The sequence below is a fragment of the Cheilinus undulatus genome, linkage group 15, assembly GCF_018320785.1.
Source record: "Cheilinus undulatus linkage group 15, ASM1832078v1, whole genome shotgun sequence".
NCBI lineage: Eukaryota > Metazoa > Chordata > Actinopteri > Labriformes > Labridae > Cheilinus > Cheilinus undulatus.
Window position 1 is genome coordinate 35,874,215 of NC_054879.1, and position 27,716 is coordinate 35,901,930.

At 39.0% G+C, this 27,716-nt stretch overlaps 1 protein-coding gene across 1 annotated transcript; it reads right to left on the reverse strand.

Moving 5' to 3' along the window:
- Nucleotides 1-6,856: 6,856 nt before the first annotated feature.
- sox1a (SRY-box transcription factor 1a) lies at nt 6,857-27,515 on the reverse strand. Its single transcript, XM_041807779.1, has 3 exons — nt 26,424-27,515; nt 22,532-22,580; nt 6,857-9,058 (listed from the first exon to the last, which is right to left on the reverse strand). Exons 1-2 carry the CDS (start codon nt 27,261-27,263, stop codon nt 22,560-22,562), a joined length of 861 nt encoding a protein of 286 aa, XP_041663713.1. The 5' UTR covers nt 27,264-27,515; the 3' UTR covers nt 6,857-9,058; nt 22,532-22,559.
- Between the last annotated feature and the right edge of the window lie 201 nt (nt 27,516-27,716).

Here is a 27,716-nt window from a genome sequence, read left to right on the forward strand (position 1 = left end):
AAGCACACTCTGAACTGAGTACAATGGGAAATCTCCCAGAATGCCTTGTGAATCATTGGCAAAATTCATGGTCCTTTTGATTTAGAACAAGCACTTTTATCATAACGTAGCAATGTCTGGTATTGCCGTTGAATCTGTTTACGGAATGCTGTTGATGAGCACTGATGATGTATTGCATACTTGAGGAGTCGAAGAGGAGATTTCACAATTGTCCCTTGTAACTTTGATAAGATGGGCAAAGGGACATTCAAAACAAGTGGTAAAACCTAGAGATTGAACTGAGCCAAAATTTCCACTTCTAAGTTTCCATCCCCCTCAGGTATAAAAAAATATGGGGCAAGGACCCATAGATGGTCATTTCAGTCTCTTTCAAGCCCACCCCCAACCCTCTATTATCCAAACTACCAATCAGCTAATCAGTGGAGATCACACGTCACAGAAAGTGGCATCACAGCATCTGACCAATCAGCAGTGGCCCAGACAACTTAAACTTCCTGTTTCCTCCAGATCTTGCAAAATGCAGTTTTACAACTCTTGGCCTCAGACAAATGACCCTAACATCAAAACAAAACATGATAAGGCGAATAGTAGTGCTAATTGTCATGAGAGGTTTTGTTTGAGCACTCCTTCGAGCAACTGCTGCAACTTAAGTGTGGAAAATGAAGGAACCACATTTGGACATGTGCCCATTTAAGGGTGCTGGTGTCTGTTGGTCAGATTTAAAATTTTGTAACAGTTTGATTATACTTGTGTGGCTTGTATCAGTTTTTATTTTGATTGTGAGCCACATCACTGCTTAAATTCTCGTATGAATTCAATATTTATGAAAATTATTACATGTAGGTCTCCTCATGGATTATAAGATAAAACTGGTAGTACTTCTACTTATTCTGAAGCTGGTTATGTATTATCTCCAAAAAAGTTCAGAATGTAAAGAGAACCTCATCAACTCTGATGTCTATGAGCCTGTCAGAGGACATTGATTGGCTCTATGAGGTTTGACTTCTCCTTGTTTCATGCCTCATGTCTTAAGTTTTATACAGAAGAAGCATGTTGATTTCTCCTCAATATTTCATAATGTACCTCCAAAAAAAGTGTGTAAAACAAATATTTTGTATTTAAATATTCTTCTGACGCATGAGTAAAATATATATAAAAGTGACCGAAGTAAAAAAAAAAGTCATGGGATGTCCACCAAAAATATTCTAGGACTTCAATTATTTTAATGACTGCCCTATAATGAATTATTACATTTTAATAAACTGTAACTGTACTTTTACTTGAGTACAATATTCTTGTTCTCTTTCAAATCTTGTCAAAAGCACCCTCCAAAGCATGCATCCCCTGAAATGGGACACAGCTATTGTTGCTTCATCCACCACATTGGATTCATCATTTTTATTTCATGTCTTAAAAGTAAGGACTAACAAGCAACTCAGGAAGATTTAGAGGCAGGATATCCTGAAATTATCCAGGAAATTTCATGATTTTGTGTGTAGAAACAGCTCAAGCTGGTGGGTGATGGCACGTTGCTCACCAGTCAAACAGTGCTTATAAAAAGTATTCACCCCCTTGGATGTTTTACCTTTTTAATGTTTTTATAAACCAATTTTGGTCAATATAATTTGGCTTTTTGCCTTAAAAATGTAAAAAACCTCTCTAATATCAAATTGATAACAGATTTCTTTAAAGAGATGTCAATTAAATAAAGATATGTTAGATAAAATAAGTGCATTAATGTTCAGCCCCTTCAAGTCAGTATTAAGTAGATACACCTTTGGCTGCAATCACAGCACAGAGTCTGTGTGGATAGGTCTCAGTCAGGGTTGCACATCTAGTTTTTTACAAGCCTTCCAGGGCCAGCTGCTGAGAAGCATTCCCACAGCATGATGCTGCCACCATTGTTCTTCACAGTGTGGATGGTGTATTTGTGGTGATGTTCAGAGTTTGGTGACCACCTTTCAGACACAGCTGGCCTTATACCAAAATCACTTTACTGATTGTTGGGCTTCTAGCACCAATTGGCTTGACCCAATTTAAAGGGGTGAATATTTATGCAGTCACTTATTTAACATTGTATATTTTTGTTTAATAGACCTTAATTTGTTGAAATCCATTTTCACTTTGACACCAAAGACTGTTTGTCAGTTGTTTGACTTCAACTTTGCATGGAAAATGGACCAGAAGGCTGGTTGAAAAAAATTCCAAGGGGAAAGATTTAACAGCCCACCCTGAACATCTCAGCAAGTTTTTAAGAGTTCTGTGCAAGAGTGAAAGCACAAACAGGTTCACTTTGGATGCATGATAGTGGCGGGATTTAGAGTTTTTCTCCTACAGTAAATCTTCAACACAAAGACGTGAAAGCAGAAACTAGCACAGCCCTCATATGTAAAGTTAGTGACACATAAATCCACATGGACTGACACAGCTCTGGTCCCATGGGTGTAAGCTTCTCTCTCAGCCTTAGGGGAAGGGAAGGGTGTGACCGAGATGCTGTGGAGCCTCACACTGAAGCGAAGGGGAAAAGCTTGGTTATACTCACTGTTGACCTTTTGATGTCTAAGTCAATATTCTCTCTCTTTTCTCTCCACTCCTCTCTTCTCTGCCCCACCTTCCCCATCTTAGCGGCGCTGACAGAGACGGAGGACACAGCGCTCTGTAATTAGCTGCTCGACCCCGGGGTTGGGTTGTGTGACCCCGGCAGCCGTGAAGCGCAGATCCAGCCTGATCAGATGAGTAGTTCTGAGGGGATCAGTGGTTGAAAGACAGGCCGCCTCCTTGCTCTCAGCCAACCCCGGTCACTTTAGCCAAGACAGAGGGGGAGAAAGATACAGGAGCCCCAGCTGCCGGGGTCCAGACAGAACAGAGCCACAAACACCTGTCTGGGTAGAGTACAAACATACAGACACATGCTTTTCAACATCCACAGGTAGCAAAACAGACAACCTGCCATCGCTGGAGGAGAGGAGAAAGGGCGGAAGAGGGGGGTGAGGGGTAACCTGACACAGGTGGGGGGAGGAGAGAGGGAGGGGAAAAGAGGGGCGGGGAGGGGGGAGCAGAGTTGGCCCTTGGTCAAGTGCCTTGTATTCCACAAACAGACCGCGTAGAGTTACACTCCACCTGAGACGCTGAGCCTGAGGAGAGGATTCAAAGAGAAGAAACGAGGACCTCCCTGTTAGAAAATGCAGTCTGATTTCTCTTCTGATTCATTTCATGTCTATTTTTTTCCAGCTGCAGAAATATTAAAGCATTGAACACTGCACCCACAAGCAGGTCGATAACTCCTGAAACGTGGCTCAGCTGTCTCCTCGGCTCACTACGCTAATTAAAAGCAGCGAGATGGGAGAAAGGGAGAGAGAGAGTGTCATCAAGGACACGCTGGGAGACGTACACCTGAGATGGCACAGTCACCGACGCTCCGGGCACATCAGTGTGACCTGAATGTCGGCGCCGTTTGAAGTTGTGACAGGGAGAAGGAGAGACGAAAAAGAAAAAAACAGAAAGAGTCTGGATCTCAAACTGTTGCCTGTGGGGAAATAAAGGAAGAAATGAGAGGAGAGGAGATGAAAAGGGAGCGAGGAGAAGGAGGGGTGGAAAGAAGGGAAGGAAGAAAGAGCGAAAAGGAAAGTGCATGTGTGAAAGTTGAGGCCTCCTCTTCAGGATTTAGTCTCACTTTCAGCTCTCGTTCATTTCTACCTCTTTACCTCTCTCAAGTCATCATGTTTACACAAGCTGTTACTGCCATCTCCCTGTTGTCTAACCCTCTGCTGTTTTTTTCTTCCATCTTTTCCCCTCTTTCTTTGTCTTTTTCCTGCTGGTTGGAAATCTGCGAGGCTTGCTCATCGGCGCCAGCCTCTGTTAATCCCCTCCCAAAGCACCTTAGCAACGCTAGGAATTTAGAGATGCTAAAAAAAAAAAAAACACACCAAGACAACGACAACAACTGTTCTTAACACTGGGCTCATATTGGCAAGAGTGGCCACATCTTGAGATGTGTGTGTTTTCCATAAGTAGTTCAGAACAATCTGGAAGGGTGTGATAACCAAGGATCTCTCAAGAGTGTGTGAGCGCGTGGATGTGTGGCTGAATAAGTGTGTGAGAACAGAGTGGGAGTGTTTGTTTATGTGATATAGTTCCTATAACAGCAGCAACCTGGTAATCACTGCATGTAGTCACCTGAGATGCTCATTATCTCGTCCCTGTATGCTTTCTCTGTGCGCTCCTTCACCCACACATACAGCCGGACTCGACTGCAAACACCTGAACAAGTCAATGACACGCAGAGGGAGAAGGAATATAAATAATTACAGAAACAACTTGCATTATTATTGGCCAAACTTTAAAAGAAAATACGTTGATGAGAGAAAAATAATCAATAAAGCAAGGTTAACGCTCAAAGCAATTATGCTGTTTTCATTTATTGGCTTTGCCGTTCTCGCACATCAACAAAAATCACCCCTCCTGCACCTCTCCCTTTCTCTACCTAAAATCAATTACTTCAGGGCATTGCTAAAATAATTGAGGGCGCATTTAGGCCTTGAAATTAATACACAGACTTTAAATGCTAAAAGTTTTCCATAACTTCTCACTTTGAAATATTAATTTACCTTCCAAATTGAATGTGGGGGGTGGAAATGACAGGAAGGACAAGCCTTTATTCTTAAGCAGCAATAAAATGCAAGAGTTTATTTAATAGTATTATCTATTTTTTGCAAAAAAAAAAACCCAGCAAGGTAAAAGGTGCAAGTACATGAAAAAAACACCAAGATGACAGCAAACCATATAAGAGATGTCTACTTGCAGTTTTTGAATTTTAACCCTCAGATGGTTAAGAAATTGTGGGTGTTCATAGCCAAAAATGGCAGCATAAACACTCACCGGCCACTTTATTAGGTACACCTTGCTAGGACTGGGTTAGTTCCCCTTTTTCCTTCAGAACTGTCTTAATTTTTCATAGAATAGTTTCAACGAAGTGCTGGAAACATTCCTCTGAGATTTTGGCTCATTTTGACATGATAGTATCACGCAGTTGCTGCATATTTGTTGGCTGCACATCCACGATGCAAGTCTCCACATCCCAAAGCTGCTTTATTGGATTGAGATCTTGTGGCTGTGGAGGTCATTGGAGTACAGTATGCTCATTAGTGTGTTCGAGAAACCAGTTGGAGATGATTTGAGTTTTGTGACATGGTGCATTATCCTGCAGGAAGTAGGCTTCAGAAGATGGGTACACTGTGGTCATAAAGGGATCAACATGGTCATCAACAATGCTCAGGTAGGCTGTGGTGCTTAAACAATGCTCATTTGGTACTGAGGGGCCCAAAGTGTGCCAAGAAAATATTTCCCACACCATTACACCACCACCACCAGCCTGAACCGTTGATACAAGGCAGGGTGGATCCATGCTTTCATGTTGCAGCTGAAATCAAGACTCATCAGACGAGGCAACGTTCTTCCAATGTTCTGTTGTCCAATTTTGGAGAGTCTGTGTGAACTGTAGCCTCAGTTTCCTGTTCTTAGCTGACAGGCACCTCGGTGTGGTCTTTTGCTGCTGTAGCTCATCTGCTTCAAGGTTTGAAATGTTGTGCACACAGAAATGGTATTCTGCATGCCTTGGCTGTAGCAAGTGGTTATTTGAGTTACTATTGCCTTTCTAACTCAAACCAGTCTGCCCATTCTCCTCTGACCTCGGGCATCAATGGGGCATTTTTGTCCATACAACTACTGCTAACTGGATATTTTCCTATTTTTGGACTATTCTCTGTAAACCCTGTAAAATCCCAGTAGAGCAGCAGTTTCTAAGATACTCAGACCAACCCATCTGGCCACGTTCAAAGTCACTTAAATCCCCTTTTTCCCCATTCTGATGCTCGCTTTGAACTTCAGCAAGTCGTCTTGACTACATCTACATGCCTAAATGCATTGAGTTGCTGCCATGTGATTGGCTGATTAGCTATTTGTGTGAACAAGCAATTGAACAGGTGTACCTAATAAAGTGCCCAGCGAGTATATAAATAACAATAAAAAATAATGTACATTAATATTTTTCCATTTTCTTTTGCATATTTTTTTCAATCAAGGTCAGGTCTGGTCATAAAAATCAAATATCAAAGAACTTTTGATTGTTTCACTCCTTAAATGGCAGTTTAAGTGCAAAACCCCCATGTTTGTAATGTAAAAAACACAACAAAATTCAAGGTGATGTGTGTAAAATTGGGAATATTAGCAACCTTATAGAGATCTTAAAGTCAGATTTTAGAATCTATTGGTGATAAAAGTGTCAACCAGCGAATTTCAAAAATATCTATTTGTTATTTGGTCTCTTCTTAAATACTAAATCCTTAAATACTATCAAATATTGTGAAGTTCAGGGAGGGGACTCTCCCTGCACTCTAAAATAAAAGTAGTTGAGCTTACTTAAAAAATGCGAAAACTAATTTTAAAAATAGAGTAAACTAATCTTTACCTTTGCGAGTTCAGATAACGTGTATATTATAAATGCACTGCAATTACACTAACTTAATATTTTAGAGCAATAACTACTAATGCTAACTTTACCATTTTAAGTGTGCTAGATTAGTTTGAAATTAATTATTTTAAGTGTTCAAAACGGATATAACTGAAAAGTGCATATACAGTGAAAAATAAAAAACAGGGACCTTGAAATGATGCTTCATTTTGTAACAAGCAAATAATTTCAGTTTAACAAACTCAAATTAAAAGGTTGCATGAAGTTAACTTGAGTTGAAACTTATTCACTTGAGTTGAATAAACTTAAATCAATTGCTTTTAACAGGTGGAAGAATTTTTTTATGTAGGTCCATGATTTTCTTTTTCAGTGCACTGAACCAGGAAGTCCTCTTCCATAATGCTCAGTATACTATCCATTGTGTATTGTTGATGGTCCCCACACAATAAAAAAAGAAAAAAATGCCATGATGTGTTACAAAAAAAATTAACTAGGTTTATTCAACTCAAGTTAACAAGTTGCATGAAGTAAGCTTGAATTGAAAAGACATTGTAACTAATTGAGGCAATTTTTTTAAGGTGGTCCATAAGGCGGGACTTCTTTAACTTAGTCAGTAACTTAATTTATGGTGCAAAAGTGTCTACTGCCCAAAGACATTCTTGAAAAAGGGACAATTTTCAAATTATTTGAGTACAATGCCAAAAATACCTAAATGGTTGAAGATTGTTTACTTAAAACTAAAAATGTGTTCAGAGAAATAGTGCTGAAACAGCTAATTTGGATTTTAAGTTAACACAACTCATTTTTTATCAACAGCCTTCAACTGTTTGGACTTATAATTTATATATGAATAAATGGAACGGTCAAGGTTAAACTAAAATGAAACCATTTTGGATATTCACATTATAAAAAACAATGATTTAGACAGGCCTTCTTATGAATATGATTCTCTATTTGTACCTGTTTAGTTTCGCTAAATGCTACTTGGCTAAATATTACACATTGCACCTTTAAATATTATTCATAATAAATTAAATTGGAATTCCTTGATGGAAATAACAGCCTTGAGTATGTTACTAATGGGCAACAACTTTGATTATGTTTTTTTAATTTATTTATTTAATGGTTTTAATAAAACGTTCCACTTAGGTGGTTTGTGTCCACAAATGGAGCTCATACATTAATACCGATAAAAATAGTGTATGTTAAATTTCTTTTCACTTGTTAGCAACCAAGATTAGACCTTATTATAAATATCAAATATTGATTTTCTTTTAAGGAATTTGACCCTTTTAATGCCAGTTTATTATCTTTATATAAAGTAAACAACTATATTTTATAAACTACATTTATTTTGGAATTCCCAAAATGGTATTATCACAGCTAATAATGAGCAACAACTCAGATTTTTCTGCATTATTTTCTATAATTTATTACACTAAAGCCCCTACCAGAAACCAGGAAAAATGAATGCAATATCCCCTCCTGCCAAATTTGGGGAAACAGCTGATATCTGTTGACAAACAGGAAAAACTGCAAATTTGAAGCAGTGACTCCAGAATTAAGTCTAATATCATAGAATTCATGTTTTTTTTTTCATTGTGATGGCTAGGGGATCAAAATTGTGGTTTAAATGGGTTTCAATGGGACATTTTTGGTTATGAACATCCTGAGTGTATGCGAAAAGATGTACAGAGCTTCTTATTGACCGATTACAGGTTATGATATTAAATTTGTCAAAATTCTATTGAAAAAAACCCAAACATGTTTTTTTGCATTAACACGGTCAAGCCACCAAATGGCCTCAACACCCTCTTAGGCTTGAAAACAAAAAATGTACATGATACAAAGATTCATTCACAGGAAAGGTCTGAACAAAACAAAACTCAGTAATGTTAAGAGTAAGAATTAAGAATAATGGTTTCCACACTGACCTCAGGAATGACAACAAACCCTCTTCAGTGCCAAATCAGTTCATGTGTCTCACTAGGCCGGTCACACATCACATTAAATACACTCAGGGCTGCAGAAATATTCATTACAGGCATTTTGACGGATTTTACAAATCTAAAAATGCAGCGGGTTCTTGGAAAACATGCCAACAGAGGGACTAAGAGTATTAAGACAGTGAATCTGGCTCCAGTGAAAGGAGAAAAAAGCAAAAGGGGAGCAGTTGCCGACACTGCTGTTTCCTTTTCATTCTTTATTCTCTGTTTGTGTTTATCCCTGCCGATTCTGCTGAAAAACAGGGCTGGGATTTTCTTTTTTTTTCTTCCTCCGATCATAAGATAAAATAAAACTCTGAAATCAGACACTGTACTTCGATACAAAACATTACTCAATAGGAGGAAGAGATTGCGTAATGAAGGGGTTTAGAGTAGGTAGCATCACAAGGGAAAGAGTAAATGGAGAAAATTTGGGGCTCTGACTGTCGCTGACATTTTCCAAAAGGTCTTTTCGCCCACATCACCTGTCTTCTAGTGCTTGTGGTAATGATGGCCTGCCAGCAGAGGAGACGAGCTGCTATCTGTTAATCACAGGCCCCCACAGGGATCCGTGTCCACCAGTGACGGCTGTGGTGGACTGTTTCTGGAGGTGATGGACAGATAGAGACAGAGAAAGAGATGGACAAAGAAAAGATAGAAATATCACAAATTAATAATCTGTAAAAAGAAAAAAAAGACCAAAATGAAATGTTTCATATGAAAGACAAACCAATATGTTTTTATTCATATTATATAATGCTGAATCAAAACAAAGGTGTCAGGCAGTCTTTGTTGTATCATTTAAAGAGGTACAGGATTTATCCACCAGTGAGTTCGCACTTTTCAAAAGGAAGAAAGCTCGAAGACAGCCAGACTCATCGTTGGACAGCCATCTGATTCATGAGCTGAGAAAGTGGGATAGAGAAAGTACCAGAAAAAGAAGGGGAGGTAGGGGAAAGGAAATAGACACATGTAGACAGGGAAAGACATTGAAAAGAAGTTTTATTTTAACAGGCAGAAACCTCAAGCAGAACCAGACTCATCAGTGGAAAACCCTTTGTAAAGAGACATGCCGAGACTGAGGGATAAAATACAGTTCCTTTTAATGAGAGGAAAGCTCAAGCACAACCAGACTTATTGGTAGACAGCCATCATCTGTGACCTTAAAAGCTAAGAAAGAAGGAAAGAAGTAGAGAAAGAGGAGTCAAAGTGACAGGAAAGAAAAGAAAGGCAGCGAAACAAACAGGTAGACTGACCAGACAGACAGGAAACCTCCAGAGCTGCTGGTTAAACAGCTGTCTGCTATGAGCCAATGGGAAGACAAGCTGGGATAAGAACAAGTGAAAAGAGAAAATGACTAAACAAAATCATGCACAAACAGTAAATTAGGAGCTGAAACCTTGAAAATAAAAGTAGACTTTTTAGCGGACAGCAACAACTCACTGGACCAAGAAAGGAAAAGAGGGAGATGAAGAAAGAGAGTCGACAGACAGATGACAGCATTTGTGTATCAGCATATTCAGATAGGAAAAAACCCTCCTTCTCACAGGTAGAAATATCAAGCAGAACCAGAGTGTTGGTGGACAGCCACCTACACTGACTACATAGGTGGAGAAAGGCCAAAAAATAACAGATGAAGCAAAATGGGTAGACCATCAAACCAAAAGAGAGAAACAGATACTTTGTTTTAACCTTGCATGACCATTTTGATTAAGAAGTTAGATACCAAGTGGTAATGGTGCAGGGGATTTGATATCCAAGACTGGTTGGTTGTTTAAAATAAAAGTATGTTGCTCATGAGTGTTGTGAAAAACCAATGCAAAAAGAAATAAGTGACAAACATTTGGGGCTTGTTGATCACAACATGGAAATTAAATTCTTAAAGCCAGACCTGATTTAAAAAACACACCTCTACCATTAAGACTTCTTGTAATCATTGCAGTATAAACAATTATTTATAAATGGTTCTAAAAATACAGTTTTTAAGCATTTTAGTGGATAAATCAATATCTGTAACCCCATTTGTAGCATTTTATGTTCTTTCTTCAAAAATGCATAGTTGCAAACTTACACCAAATTCTTACCCCTCCTATTTTTAGCAAGCAGAGATGTACTTTATTGAGCTTCAACATGGTGTATCATGATTATAGAATCATAATAACACTTTTAGAACAATTGGAATTAAGAAAAAAAAAAAGATGTGAGAACTGAAGGATTTCTTTTGGATGAAATGCATAATTTTGAATCAAATGATGTTTTGTTAGCAAAAGGTTGGTCATTTTTATCTAAATTTGTGTTATAATGTGTTTAAACAGTGCATAAAACTGTCTGATAAGCAAAAAATTATTGAAAGTGGGCCTCTGGAACATCTTTTGTTTGGGCTTAACCCAAACAATTAACATGTCTGGCTCGGCCACTGTGTGGTAGTGCAGATGCTTCTGCCCGTCAACTGATGTAATTTGTACTCCACGGTTAAAGAAAAAGCATAGCTTGTTTACATTCATTTAAGCTTACTAGTACTGATGGGATATGCTTCTTGTTTTAGAGATCTGGATCACTTGGCTCAGCTGGGTAATAAGAGCCAGGCTTTCAGCCCCCAAACAGCTTTTTACCAGCACTGTTTTGGTTTTTATTATGTCTGTTAAAAAATGGAAAAAGGAAACTGTTTTTAAACGGAGAGGGGTGTAGCTGAAGACTGTACATTAATTATAACCACTCGCACAGACCGTTGACACCTTTTAGCTCTAACAATGTGAACTTGAGCAAACATAGCTAAAGCTAACTTAACTGCGCAGGTAGCGTAGATTATGTAGCTGCTTTGTAAGCTTAGCTTTAGCTCTGTAACTCTGTTACCTGCGTAGCTTACACAGCTAATGGACCTATGTAAGCTATAACTGCTGCTTTACAGTGTTTTTAAATGGACAAGCTTCTCTCCTGTAAGCAGACCATTCAGTCAACTACCAACTTTTGGTATCCTAACCCTTACCTTAACCTTAAATAGAAGTGTAATCCAATACTATTTCCAAAGATTTAGCATGTATTTCCATTTTGAGATTCAGCTCAGATGAATGTCTGTCAGAGGGGCCATCAGAATTTACAGTCTGTACGTACTGTCCAACCTCTATCATTCACATTGCATACAACAGATCAGTTCTTGCTCAACATGTCATCTTGAACTGAGTTTTCATTTCAATCCTATCAGTATCCTACAAGGTTTATTTACTAAATCGTATATTTTTGCTGTCAAAGTATATATTTATGACAAAATGAGGGAGAAAAGCTGTCAAGAGGGTCCTCTTAGCTCAAGGCTAATCATTGTTATTGCCAGTGTCAAATAAACCACAGTAAGCCTGAGAACCCCAGAAATGATGAATGGGCTGCTGTTTATATAAGAATCCAGCAAGTGAGTTCCAATCACAGGTTGTCACTACAGACATATTGTTAATGCATAGTATGGACACAAGCACAAGGTGCTGTTGACTTGGTATCCAAATGTTCAAAACAAATGTTTAGTGCAAGGTTTAAAGAGAAAGATGCAGAGAGATGTCTACATAATAATAAAATAAGGACGGATAATAGAGAGTAGGTGTTTTAATGCCATTAACAACTGAGGTAATGTTTTAAATTGACATACTGGTCTTATGAGAAATTAAACATTGTACAAAATGTAGGAGTGCTGCACACTTGATCTAATCACAATTGTGGTGTCAGGCTACGCAATTACGTAATCGCATTTGTATTGAGTAGTGCTTGAAAGGTTTACAAAAATGCATGCACAACGGCCTTTAAGTTTACAACAATGCCAATGTTGAGAAGAAGCTTTAACATCTTTGTGGAAAATATTTTTTTTTTTTTGAAAGTGCTGTAAAAATTTCAGGTTTTGTATTTTTTCATGCTACTTATATTTTGCATGTTTTGAGTTGAGAAATATACTCTTCAAAATTATTATTATTATCCATTTTACTTGATAACAAAACACGTAGACTCTTGATACCAATAATGTATTATATCATTATCGTAGTCGCAACACTGTCCAGTATAATTACAATTATTGCTGAATTGTTCAGCACTAATGTATAGTAATAGAAACATAAGTTACATAATTTAAGTATAAAATGCAAGAACTCATAGTGGCTTGAGAAAACAATAAAAGTAAGAAAATGTTAAAATTATTCAACATATAATACTGAGGGAAAAAGACAAATAGTAAATTGTAGTGGTTCTAAGCTGGTATGTCTGGGCAAAAAAATTGGTCTTGGAGCAATTTTCACAGAGTTTCACTAATGACCAGTCACAAAGTAACTCTGGGGACCACTCAACAGTCACAGGGTAACTCTGGTGAACACTCAACAGTCACAGGGTAACTCTGGTGAACACTCAACAGTCACAGGGTTACTCTGGTGATCAGTCAACAGTCACAGGGTAACTATGGTGACCAGTCAACAGTCACAGAGTACCTCTGATGACCACTCAACAGTCACAGGGTAACTCTTTTTTTTTTTGTTCAGTACTACATTTTTAACCAGTCCATTTCATAAACCTCTGTTAATATTTTCATTGACATTTTTGTTTTTCATTGCACTACAACCACTTTGTTTACTTGGTATTGATCCATCTCACATTACCCTGCTTCTACATTTATTTGCAGTTGGAACTTTTGCCAATCTTCATTACAATACAACCATTCTGGGCTTTCAATTTTTTACTGTAATTGTACAGCTTGGTTCATATGTTTAACTGTCCTTACTGTCAATACCTGAGATCTATATTTACAATCATCAGGTTTATATTGTTCATTCTTGTTCAGACATTTCTATACTGTATATATATCTATGTTTTAGAAGCCCTTCTCTTTCTTTTGATATTTTTCATAATGCATTTGTGATTTTTTTTTTTTTTTTTTTGACTTATGCTTTTTGATTTTTATAATGCTGCCATTCTAGGTGCCTTGAATGGAATAGTTTTAATCGTGGACGAATAAAGCTTTTTGAATTGGAATTTTACCTAGTATAAATTTGATTGTCTGGAATTTTGGGTTGTGATTTTTCTGAGACTGAATCAGTTGAGAGCCAGAGGTATACAATACTTGTATACAGTACTGTTGTTTCAGATGAGACTACCTTCTAATTTGGTGAAACATACCATACAGTAATTGGACAGGTGGTGATAAGAGGAGGTTGGTATGGGTTGTAAACAGGATTTTAATGTGGCCAATAGAAGCAGTAAGAACTATAATAATGATAGTAACTGTCACTGATAATAATCATAGTACATGAATGTATTCATTGAAAAATATAGCGTGGATGTTTCAGCGAGCTGAATAGGTCATAAGCAGCAGGTTATCAGTTCAGTTCAAGATTAATCAAATTTATCCTGAACCTTAAACAGTCTGATAGCTGACAACAATCTAATGGCTGTGGAAACAAATTGATCAGGGTTATAACCATTAAGAACTATTTATCTGTACCATGTGGACATATTGCTGCAACATAAACATCCTTCACTCATTCTAATCTGACAAATCTTAACGACCCAGTTTGTTGATCACTTGACCCGGCCGTGGTCAAAGGTCAGCCGGTTCAAACGGCTATCAGTGTTCAGCAGGCATCGTAAAACCGCTGTTTCTTATTTGAACACTTTGACCCCTCATTAACCCAATCTTCACTGTGCTGAGAGTTATCACCTGCCATGCAGGAGCAGAAATCCTTTACAGCATCTGGTGGGTTTGTGAGCGTGTGGGGAGGAGATAGAGAGACACTGCAGCTGGGTTGTACAACACAAGCCCTGTGGGATGGGTCCAGTTTGTGATTTTGTGAGTGGAATTGATGTCAGACAGAAAAGCAAGGGATGTAGTTGTAAGTAGGGATGTACGAAAGTATCAGGACACTTGACTATGGCATGATTATCCTTCAGGATCAATTTCTTAAACTGGATGCCATTTTTAATAAAAACAGGACCAAAGTTTAGGTCCAGCATTGATTGTGTACAGAACAGACTTTTGATGTGAGCTGATGGCATCCACAGCAGAGATTATCCAAATTATTTTACATTTCTTGGCACTTTTGTTCTTCTTGTGTTCTTTCTAACATCATCTCAGGATTAAAGACTTCTGCTTTATTTGAGAAAAACAGCCACTTGATTACATCTCCTTGCATGGCCAAGTGCCACCATGGCACTACGCACAACAGTAGGGTTAAGTGTTTTCGAAAGGTTGGGTTGTTACAACACCAGAAAGTTAAACATCAAAAAGATATGAGTCAGAATCAAATGAAGACGATCCCTGTTTGGGATTTAAAAAAACAAAAAAACAAAAATAGAAGTCTGCGGCACCCATTATTGGTTAATTTCTTCTTTTATTTATCAGAAACTGCAGGTTAACTCCTGACTATGGTCTTGAAATGTTCAAATAAACTGTGGTGATAAAATGTTGCCAAGGCTTGGTATTTGTACAATCTAAACAATGTGAAAGAATATGCCTGCGATTTCTGTTTGATTCATTCCTAGCCTGCATAACTGTCTAATAAAAAAGGTGTTGCTGTTTAAAGGTTCAGTAGTTTGGATTCTGTCATTTAGATATCAGATAGGTTTCATTATCAAACACATGGCATGAAAAAGAGCTAAAGCATTAACATTTTGACAACCATAATTTAACCTCCTGAGACCTGATCTTTTGTTTGGATTGCATTTTTAGTTTCCGAAACGTATTTGGGTTTAGTAGGATCTGATGATTTTAAGAACTCAGGTTTGTCTTTGAATATGAAGTGTTTTTTTTCCTTTTAAAAATTAATGTCCATTTATCTCTTGAAGATCCTGTTCCTGGAGAAATGACTGCACTGGATGGTTTTTGAGTATATGAGTTGGCATCAGCCCATAGGTCAGCTGTTGGGGTCTTTATTCAATAAGAAATGGTGTCAGTCTTTGAGAGAGGTATTGATGGAGTCATTTTTCTTGTTATTTTGATGATGAACCACAAGATTTTGTTAAGTCCACTCCAAATCTTCCTTTTCAAAATCAACACAAATTCCCTAAAATTTCTGTGAAAATTCTCAGATACAGTGCTTAACAAATTTATTAGACCACCCTTACCCTAACCAAAGTAAGGTTTATGCCACATCTGCCCTAAATTAACAGCATTGGTAATTACCAAAATCATTTTTTATGTTTCTGCAATGGTTAATACACCAATATGTAGAAGCTCTTTAACCAAAATGATATTTTCAATGCTAAAACATAATTATTATTGTTATCCATAAGTTTTCAAATTTACTGATTTACAAAAAAAATGAAAAAAATAGTAAAGCACATTATTATTTCTTGATTAATATGTCAAATTATAGTTATTTACTTGCATTCCTGAACAGAAAAATGAGTTTTAGTGGTTGAATGTTATGCTTGATTCATTTCTGACTTCTCAGAGAAGCCCAGTGATCTGGCTCAAATTTGGGTGAATTCAGTTTGAAATCCCTCATTCCTGTTCAAAATGGTAAAATGTGGAGAGCTCTCTGAAAATGAAAGAGTCCGCATTAAAGCACTTTATGATGTTGGATGGTCTTTGAGACAAATATGAGAGGTGGTCTAATAAATTTGTTAAGCAGCTCAAATATTCTTCAAATATTTCCCACATGTTCATTGAAACTTTATCATAAAACATAAAAATTCCAATAAAATTTCCCCCAAAATATCATGTAAGTTCCTAAAAATGTTAAAGTAATTCCCCAAAATCTCAAAGCCAATTCATCCAAAAACGTACAATTTCCACCAAAATTCTTGACAATTTCAAGACACCTCCACCCTCAAAATCCCAATCAAGTTTCCAAAAATTCACCTACATTTCCTAAAATTCCTTGAATATGTCTGAACTTTTCACAAATCCCCAAACAAATTTCCCAAACGCCTATGAAATTGCCAAAAAGTTTGAAAGCAAAATTCATTGAATGTGATGTGGTCTTTAGATGTTTCATCATTTACTGTCGTAACTGCCTTTCAAGATCATTTATGTCATTTCTATTCCTTTAAATTGTGTTTGTTGATTCTGGCTTTTGTGCTACAGTTGATTTAGTCTTTTTCTCAACTTTCAATACTTTCTCTGCTAGTTTTGATTGTTTATATACTCTATTAATTCCTGAGTTATACCTTTGCTATGTCTGTTAAATCACTTTGTAAACATTTGTTTTTGAATGTGCTATATAAATGAAGTTATCATTATTATGAAGATACTTGAAATTTACACAGCAAATCCCCAAAATCCAACTTCCCTAAAATTCCTGAAAATTTAAATCCAGATCCTCCCAACATGGTAAGTAAATTATTTAGTCTTCAACAGACATTCCAGACAATTGTTTCAAACATTTTAATAGCAGAAATTTTTCATTAGTATGTTGTAGGAAAGCCAAAATGAAATGCCCTTATATGTACACACAGAGTTTTAAAGGGTTAAGGCAAGTAATGATTCCATCTTAATTGTTCGTTTTGGAAAGAGAAAAGAAAAGCTGCTTTAATAGTCACAGATGGATTTGTGCAAGTTTGAATTTTCAGCTTCTAGATTTCACAGACTGGTTACATTTTCTCCAACAAAAGGCTTCCTGTACCACTGAGAAGTCAGAGGTAGGAGGATAGGGTGATGCTTTGCTTGGAAAAACAAACAACTGTTTGTCAAGAAAGCAATACAAAAAGATTACACTGGCAGGGGAGGATGCTGTTTTCAACACCTCTTTGACCAGCTGTCACTATTGGTTCCTTTTAACCATGGTCTTTAGCCTGTTTAAACAGCAGCCTTTAGAGGCCTAGGCTTTAAGTTTGGATAGACTTAAATAGTTCAACAGACCAAGTGTACTATACTTGGATTACTAAGGCCAACAGTCTTAATCTCGTGGACATCCATTGATCAACTACTTCTTCAGGATAAGTCCTCAAGTGTTGGCCTATATGACTGCTCCAACTATCTAATAAGTGTTTTTAGAGACAAACTGGAAAAGGGAAGATCCAATGAATGTTGCTAGACAGATTGTTGTCAAGAAGAAAAGCCAATTTCATGTGATGTAAGGAAAAAACCTATAAACTGTAGTATAAATAAATAGAGAAACTTACCTTTTAAGTTGCATGTAAATACTTTTTGGGCACTAGAGGGCAGTTGAATAATTTAAAAACAACACTCAGTATGCTTAGAAGCAGTTAAGTCAGGTAATTTATGTAATTAACTGGACAATTCTTGCCCCGGGTTTACACGCAAAGCAGTAAATTTAATTTATTTACTGGAGAATGTCCACCCCTGTTACAGTAAGTGGCGATATGCGACCCTTAAACCTGTTACTATGATTATTGTGAGCTACTGTCTTATTACTGTTGACCTGGCTAACAAGTTAGAAAGCAATAAACTGGATGTATGTCAACTAAGGATGTCCCCAGGCGCCCATTTCCCAATTCAGCTAAACGTGCATTTGAATGGCATTTTATCAACTTGAGGAAAAAATGCTCAGAAAACAGTCAAATTTATCCCAGGGTCGTTGTGTTAGCAGGTATGGTGTAAGGATGGTCTCCTCTGTAGGCTGTGGCTAAAGTTAGCAGCTAGCTCCACCAGGCTTAGTTCCTCTTTGCAGACTAATATTGTGCTTAATGTGGTTAGTCATCACTTCAGTTGTGCATAACCTTCAAAAGCCTGCATACAACTTTATTACTATTTTCTAGTTCAAAACACACGCTGAAGACTAAGCTTCTCATGTTTACGTCCGCCAAAGTGCTGGGGAAAGCTCTGGCAGGAAGCCAGTGGCTGTTAACTAAAGCTGCAGTGGCTACTATTGGTGGGAGGCTGCATTACAGTTTTAAAAGACCATCTAATTGGGATAAGAGGACAGTGTTTATAAAAATAATGCAGGATTTGTTTAATAGACTCGTACATTTTGTGCTGGCTAATTTGATATTCGTATTTGGCTGGCTTACTGAGAACGAAGAAACTTAACAGCTCTTTACATTTTTTTACACTAATTTCACTTTTGTTAACACCATACAGCTTCTGTAGATATCAACGACAACACGACACGACTCCTTCTATGTTTAGCTATTATGCTATTTAACGTCCGAGTGACAGCCAAGTGGCAGCTTCTGTGGTTGAAAAATGAAGCCAATGCAAAAAGGGCAAAAAAAACAAACAAACAAAAACAAAAACAAAAAACTCCAGTTCTTTGGGTATCCACTTGAGGCTAGCTGCAAACACACCAGATGACAATATGCACCATGAATTAAAATGTCCATTTTACATTAGAAATAAACATGCTTACAGCCTGTTTAAAAAAAGGGTTTGGTAGGAACAGATGATGCCTTTGAGGCAGGAGTGTAATGGTTCACAAAGGCCATGGATCTGTTCATACCTTGGTTTTGGGATCACAGTTTGCATGGATGTGGTTCATCAGTACAAAAGCAACATAAAGTCCTAAGTTTATAGGCCTAATTCGAGGATTCCCTCATTTATTTTCAGGTGACAGTTTGATCCTTCTTATGTTAGTGGAACTACCTATGATAGTTAATACAGGCTGTGGCATATTAAACATGAAAAAAGAAGAAAAATACATTTTAAAAAGAAGCAAATTAAAAAGCAACACAGAAAAGAATAATGTTAATTTTCCTTTAAACAGCATATTAAAGGCTACATGCTGATATGTAGATGTAGAGAACACCGGCTAAAGTGTGTATTACTTGTGTGCACCAAAACATGGTTCAGGATGAATACAAATGCACCCTTGTTTTATGGACACACTGGAGGTAATTTTTTAAAATTTAAATACAGATCTTGATTTATGCATAATTAGGGGCATGGCTGACATAACTGAAGTATCTGTTTGTCAGGAGGCCTAAGACTCACCTCTGCTCCACCTCTTTGACTGTTTGTAGCTTGATCTCAAGTTAGTTTGATACAGTGCTTTCAATATGGCAGCAGCATTGGATTGGCCTCAAAAGGCCCCTTGAGTAACCAAACAGCTGACGTCACTTAGGCTACGTTTACACTGCAGTTAAAAGTGACCCAAATCTGATTGTTTTGCTCACATGTGACTCATATCAGTTGTTTTTTTTCCTGACAGTGTAAACAGCACCAGCCACACTGAATCCAATCTCTCATATCAGATTCAGGCCACTTTTTTTATGTGATACTAAATCAGATGCATATCTGATTGTTTGAAATTCGACCACAGTGTGAAGAGTCAAACAAAAGAACCACATCTGGGCAAAAGATAAGAATTGGGCAATAAGGCCTGAAGTGTGAACGTTGCCTTAAGTTTTGTCCAATATGTCCTACATCTATGATCAAAGCCCAGTGAGGAGACTGTAGAGCAAGTGCAGAACAAGTGTTGGTCCGAATGAAAAGTTAAGCACCATTTTAGTTGGATGACCATGTTTACATGCATTTTTAAAGTCCAGTTTTCCTCAGCATTGCTCAATAATCAACTGCTTCTGACTGCATTTAAATGCACTGCCTGATATTTTTTTTCTCCTTATAGATCCGGCATAATTTTACCAAGAGATTTCAGTGCATTTTTTAAAATGAATTATACACACAACCTCGGGGACATTTAAATGATCCAAAATCACAACACAGCAGGGTGGGAAATTAGCACCCGCCACCAGACAAATGCATGTATTTCTGAGCAGTGTCTGGTGATTTTGCTCCACTCGGGCAAATAAACAAAAGTAACATAACTGAATGAAATTTGAGTCCTGTTTTTTGCTTGTTTTTACCATCTTTATGACCAGAACCTAGCAGACCTAATCACTAATTAACCGGTAGACCCCACCTCCTCCTCCCAGTCTCAGAGCTGCTGTCAAATGTTTACAGTCTGTGAGCTGGAATGGTTTGACACAGTATCATATGAGTCTGTAAACTGATGCTTCACACACCCAGGTCCAAGATATTTAAACAAGGCCTGAATTTTGGTGTGAGATTGTAGGAGTTGTGCATGAAATATTTAATTCTTTTAAGTCTGGCACTCAATGCAGGAACATGCCTCATAAATTTGCAGTGCTCCCATATGTCATGCAGCAAACATTTGCATGTTTACATAGTACAAACAGATTAAAACAGATTTAAAATGAGCACCAGTTTGGATCATTGGTGTACTAACTCCTACTTATTTACTGATCTTGATTGAGAAATATCTTAAATACTATATAAAAATACTAAATACTTTAAGTCTTGATTTCATATTAAACCTCGTCTCATTTTGCTGCTTGTTAAAGGAAAGTGGATGGTAAATAAATTTGAGTAGCCGACAGATTTTTGAATCCACAAGCCAAAGTGGCAGGTAGGGGAAGAGGTTCATGTCCAACCCTACAACACAGACTTCCTATCTCCTCACAGACCTCGCAAACATTTCACCAAAGTGTTGCCGGCTTTACCGGCTCCATGGCCCATTATGATCATAGCTGTAGTTTCCAACTGTTCATGCCCTATCAAGGATCGTGTCCAGGCACTTATCAGAACTTGTTGATGACTTGATGTTGTTGACATAAAAACTTTATTCAGTTGCAAATAGAGAAGAAAAAGAGTGACAATAAACGATACTAGGAGGTTTCAGGGGAGTGCTGAATGAATAATAGGTTTCCTTTTTATATAGATATTGAAAAAAGTGTCAGTCAGATGGATATACTTTGCCTACCAAATGTATTTGCTTTATTTAAACACACTTTCTGACCCTGTTAAGTTATTTCACAGCAGGAATGAGAGGAATTCTCCACAAAGCACCTCTATGGGAGACTTAATGTACACCAACTTTAAAGCTTCGACTTATTTTACTGGCGAATAATGATAAAGCTTGTGTTGTAGCACTGATGGCACTGAGATTACAATTTTTATAACAATTTGAGGTATTTTTCTTATTTTTACTGTCAAGCAGAAATTGTTTTATAATGAGGCACATATTTTGGAATAAATGTGGGTTTTCACAGATTTGTAAAGGCCAGTTTGTGCTTAACTTCTTTCAATAAAAATCCATATATTTAATAAAAGTATTTTGTATCTCTGACCAGACTCACCAACTTCTCATTACACAGGAACTATTTGAAGATCATGTAGGTCTCAGCATTGGTGTTGTTAATATTCTACATTTTAAAGAAGCTAAAATCAGTGGGTTTGGGGCTTATATTTTCACTTTAGGTATTTTAAATTCTTATTTTTGCATAATGATGTTCTTTATGAACTATATGAAGCATGATGCTTGATAGATAAATTATATGCCACTACATCTACTATGTATGATGAGTTAAAAGGCTGGATTTTACTTGATAAAGTGGAAAGTCCACTCTTTAAAAAGGTGGGTGGCTGGTTTAATGTGAGACTTTGGACTCATGACCTCTGTGAAATCCTGGCTGCAGCCCTGATTGAAAGTCTCCTCTTCCTTTCATTCAGTGATGGACAGTGAAGCCACTCAGTATTCTTCACCTCCTCCCACCCAACTTCCATCCTCTTCAAACTTATTCTTCCCTTTCTCCTCCTTCCTCCAAAAAAAAAAAAAAAAAAAAAAAAAAAAAGCTCCCCGCTTCCTGTGGCGCGGCTGGTTTTGTGTGGCCCCGGCACTGTCCCGTGTTTATCACTCCTCTGACGGGTTACCCGGGTCCCCCTCGCACCTGCGCCGCTCCCAGGTCCCTACAGGAATGCGCTGGGGCTTGTAATCGCCTTTGTGGGGGCCATTGAGTTGTACGGCTGAGTGAAACTTCCCAACCTCACAGCGCGCTGGCCGCTGAATGGGGCTCAGCGTGGGGCGGCTCTCCAAACTGCGGCCGCTGCCAAATTCCTACAGTGGCGCTCCACAATCACTCCCACACAGGCCCCGATATACCGCCAGGCAGGGGCGGGGAGTGGGTGATGGGGGAGGAGAGGGGGGAGTGTATGTTGGACAGAGAGATGGAAAAGTCTACATTTAACTCCAAACAAGATGGGCAATTCTGTGCGTAAAACGCCTCTCTGGATGGAGATGGCACCAACATTTCTTTGGGGTTTTGTCACTTTTTGATTAGTTGGTGAAGTGAAACAGAGATTTAGGGCGACAATAAACCAGATAAAGACATTTTTTTTTTCCTTCTAATATCTCACCTCTTGTCAAAAAGTTCCAGTGCAGATGTTATTCCAACAACGGAGAAATCTGAAAAATACAAAAAAGGGAAATAAAAAGGCGTTTCAATGCTGCACAAAGTTTGAAAATAAAGCAATTTCTCATAACTTTCAGGACATTTGTGCTGCGTTTCGGTGCATTAGGTCTGTGTGCCGGCGTGCAGCGTGGTAGCTGTGGGTAGATAGAGCAGCACTGCAGGATTAAGAGGCAGCAAGATTGTTAAACATGTCAACGTGTAATTGCACGATAAGGCCCTTCCGAGGAATTCATTGGCCCAGTTGCTTTCTCTATTCCGCGCTAATCTCGCCCGGCACATTCGCTCTGTGCAATCTGTCTCCATAATCTTCTGTGACAGAGCGGGCGACGAGAGCAGGCTGCCTGGTAATTTTTTTTAGGAAAAGGGGGGGAGACGCGGAGAAAATATGCAGAGGCGTGATAAAGTGACGCTAATTATCCCCATTTAGGACAGGGAGTGCAAGGGATCGGGGCTTTACGAGGCACCGAGTGTGCGCTGGAGCTGATGGCCTCCTAGCACGGAATATATCGGTGGCTACAAGATAAGAGCAGCAAACGGTGGAGAGATTTATTGGCCGGTCAGCTCAACACGAACGCGCGCGCGCGCAAACACGCCACACAAACCAACGAGCGGCGCGCGTATACATCGCACGCTACACTTACCCCTCTTCCACCTCAAGGTGTAATTTATTCGGGTTAAATTTGCCAGAACGCTCCTCTTTTTAGCAGGGCGATGCGCCGTGACGCGCTCCGCCTCCCCGCCGCTTTCAGTCTTAATCCGCATCTCTTCACATCAACAGATAAGATGGAAACAGATGCAAAAACGCACGAGGAGGCTGCGGTGCGCAGAGATGTCTCCACAGATGCGCTTTCTTTTGCGCTTTTGGAATTTAAAAGTAATTTCCAGTAGTCATTGTTCCTGTGGGGTTTTTCTTTCAGCAGATTAATGCGCAGCCTGCAGACGTGCCACGCTCCACTATGAGGCCTAACAGGTTTAATTGACACACCGTGCAAGTCTTCATCAGTGTGAAATAGGCCCTTTAACGATGTATTTGAGATTAATTGATTTTTTTAAATGCATAAGTACACATAAATGTCCCTCATTTGCATGTCTATGGTTATTAGCCTGTATCTACATACGAGGCCTACAGGCAACACAAAGATGCACACGTCAAAAGCAGCTGTGGCCTGTCAGAGTGACGTCACCTCCAGACTCATTTTTCATCTTTTAAGGAGGATTAATAATCTGAGAGGATGCATGCGTATCTTTGGGATTATGGCGATGCTTTTAAAACGTCTGATAATATCTAAGAGGCATCTAGAATCAAACAGCTGTAAAAATGTGATGAGTCATCAGTGACCACATCAGCTGATCGTCACGAGCGTCTGTCTGCTGGGTCAGGGAGGAAGTTTGAGTCCAGGCTGTGCAGGAGGTGAAGTGATCATTGGATTAGATCTGAAAGTATCCCATGCTTTCCTTTGTTCTGATTGTCCTAAATGTTATTATTTGATTTTTTTTTTTTAGATGAGAAGATATTTTTCTTTCTTTTATTACAAAAACTGTCGACCTCTGAGGCAGTGATGATTACAGATTTACAGCTCAAATCTTTGTTTCCCTTTAATTCTGATTTATCAGGAGACAAGAGCAAAATAAACGCACCTAAAGGATCAACTAAAAACAATTAAAGCGTGCACTAAGGATTAAATTCTACCTAAAATATCAGTAAACATGAATATTTGTTAAACTGCTGATTTATCATCATTAATGGTTTTGTTTCTTGTTCAACAAAATAAGAGCTGAAGGTTCTGGAGATGCGCTTCCTTCATGATCCTGCTGTGATGTTGATCAAACTGGATATTAGATTATACACATCAGTCTATTCAAAAACATCATTTATATTTTGATTTAAGTTTTTCTTTCTCTTAAAAATGGCTCAGTCGATGCAAAGGTGCAGATAAGGTGGATGTCCAAATCTCCAGAGCAGAAAAAAGATCTGAGATTTGAATACTGGAATTCTTCATAATTTTATTTGATCAGTTTAATTTTATATCATTTTTTAAAATCACTTTACTATCCCTTACACATCATTATTTATGTCTAGATTTGACTTGAAAGGAAACACTTCAAGAAATCATTTCTCCATGTGGATGAAAATTTAAAATGCATTCATTATATTTATTCATTTAAAACCGGATAATATTCTACTTTTATTTTGAAAAAGGCTTTAAAGAAGATGATCATTTCTTTTTAATAAGACTTTTTTTCGTCATTCATTTTGGACTAGATCGTTCCAAGAAACCGATTCAAGTCAATTTGTTTGCGTCAAACGAAACTTAAAAACAACTTCAACCACAGATGTGGTGAAATTAAATATTCATTTAAGCAATTTTGGAAGCTTTAATGTTCACTTTCTTTATTTTTTTTCCTCTCCTGTGTGAAATAGAGTCACATCTAATGTGCCACTTCAGGAGGAAATGACGCTGTGAATGGCACAATTCAGGTAAAATCATCACTGGTAAATAAATATAAATATTTCTTTATAACAAATATGAGGCCTTCACGTGCACTCTCTACAATCCAGATTTTAAAGAAAATTTCCCCCAAACAATCAGTCAGAAACTACAATAATGGTTATGTATGCAAAATCCGATTTAAGCTTTACGCGTGTGGATCAACTTCCCTCGCCTCAGTTATTAAAAAACAAGCCTGAATAAAGTTTGGCCTGCTTGAACATTTCGTGTTAAAAAAAGCTGAATTTTTCTCGCTTCTATATAAATAAAATAAGTGACATAAAAGTTGAAACTCATCATCCACCGATATGCTTTCCCCTCTTAGGCCTCCGGCTTTTACGCACAATTACGCACAATTAGAAAACAATTAGAAGACAATTAGGCCGTTTGAAAGCTCGTGGGATCTGTGTCCGGCTGGCGTGAAAATTTAAACAGGTGGTTCTTTGACTCTTTAGGAAGCTAAGAACATGAAGTTGTCCTAAGAACACTCATGTGAGGAAGATTGTGGAAAAATAATCAATGTAAGACGCTCGTCTTAAGAATCAAAGCAAGATCTTGTGAAATTTATTCAATTCATCTTCATTGCAATAATCAGGGCTTTTCACTTACAGAAAAGCACTTAAATTACAACAGCAGTTGCCCGTCATCTTTGAAATATTAAAATTATTCACAATTTACAATAATTAGTGTTACAATAAAAAGAGATGATTTCCAAGAATTAAGACACAGGCTTCTGCAAATGAACACAAATGGTTTTTTTTAAAGAATGTGACTTTCCCATTTCTTTTAAAGCACTTTTTTAAAGATTATGACACGTTTTCTCATTTTTCAATAACTTACAAGAACCCCCCCCCCCTCAAAAAATATGAGACAGTTGAACCAAACATCAGCATGTGAACCTGGCGGAACCCTCAACTAAGACTGTGAAGTGATGGACAAAAAGATGAGAGCACAATAACCAATATCTCAGCTTCATATTCGTATATTATTCCACTGGTGGCTACTCCAAAAGAGCCGAGATGAATCTGCTATTTACCTTCATTTACAATAAACATTCTGTACAAAATGCAGGTAGTTCTCGGGGCCGGGGTGGTTTAGAAAAGAGGTAAATATTTGGTTATGTGTTCGTTTGCAGTTTTCAATTATTCTGGGAGTCTAAATGTGTGTTAGAGGGACCGTCCCGTTCACTCCAGCCGCTGCGCTCTGGTAATGCTGCGGCAAGGCATGGAGTCTACTCTGCATTGACGGGTCCCCCGGCTCTCCGGTCGGTAAATACATGCTTATCATCTCTCTCAAGTCTCCGGGGCACGGACCCCGAGAGTGTGTGCTGCTGACGGGAGGGCTTACACTCGGCTCCGACTTCACCAGCGACCCTAACGTCCCCATGGCAGCCGAGGAAGAGACGCCGGAGCCCTGGTGCTGCGTGTAGGTGATCCCGCCGTAGCCGGATGGAGAAGCGTTCATGTAGCTCTGAGAGTTCGAGATGGGGCTGTACTGCAGCGCCGTCATGTCGTAGCGGTGCATGGGCTGCGGGTTGTGTGAGTGGTGGTGGTGTGAGTGGTGGTGGTGGTGAGCTCCGCTCCCCGGGTGGCTGTAGGCGAGCTGAGCCTCCTGCATCATCGCTGCGGCCGCCGCTGCTGCAGCCACCTGCCCCGAGTACGCGCCGTTCGCCCAGCCGTTCATGTGCGCGTAGCCGGAGCTGGCGGAGCCTCCGTGACCCCCGGGGCTCTCTAACCTCTGCCCGACCCCGGATGAACTCATCCCGACCCCTAAACCAACTCCACCGCCCCCACTGGGCCCAGAAAGCAGTCCACCGGCGAGGGAGTATTTGTCCTTCTTCAGCAGCGTCTTGGTCTTCCGCCTGGGCCGGTACTTGTAATCCGGATGCTCCTTCATGTGCATGGCTCGCAACCGTTTCGCCTCGTCGATGAAAGGGCGCTTCTCAGCCTCGGACATCACCTTCCACTCGGCGCCGAGCCTCTTGCTGATCTCAGAGTTGTGCATTTTGGGGTTCTCCTGTGCCATCTTCCTCCGCTGCCCGCGGGACCAAACCATGAACGCGTTCATCGGTCTCTTCACCCGTTCCTGGTTCGCTTTGGACCCGCTGTTCGGCCCCGTTTGCCCCGTGCTCGTGTTCGTTTGGGGGCCGGGGGAATGGAGGTCAGTTTCCATCATCATGCTATACATTCACCTGCTTTTAAACTTCACCACCAACAGAGAAAAAGTCTTTTTCAAGATAGCTCAGGCGCGCGCAGGATCGAGTGCGCACAGAAGCACTGGCTTTTCAAAATTAATATTCTAACCCCAAATGAATCAAACACGAGATGGAAAATTAATCCGAAAAGGGGAGTAAAATGTTCTCCAACGAGTGTTTCAGCCTGTCTTCACATCCACTGTGATAGAATGCGCATTGGAGCCACTTTCCCTGTCGGAGTTGAGAAGTTAGTTAAAGCGGCGGCCATATGATGCGCACTGACAGCGGTTAAATGAGCCACAAGCGGCCAATGAGGCTGTAGCAGCAGAGTGATTTGCATGGAGTTTGGTCAGGTGACTAGAGGACCCATAGAGGAAGAACACACCGGAGGAGGAGGAGGAGAGGGAGGAGGAGGAGGAGGCAGAAAAGGAGGGTCAATCCCACAA

Coding starts and splice junctions, on each gene's coding strand:
- sox1a (XM_041807779.1), bottom strand. CDS start 27,263: ATGTATAGCATGATGATGGAAACTGACCTCCATTCCCCCGGCCCCCAA. Junction 22,581..26,423: donor TGGTGAAGTCGGAGCCGAGT/GTAAGCCCTCCC, acceptor TGTATTTTTCAG/ATTTCTCCGTTGTTGGAATA.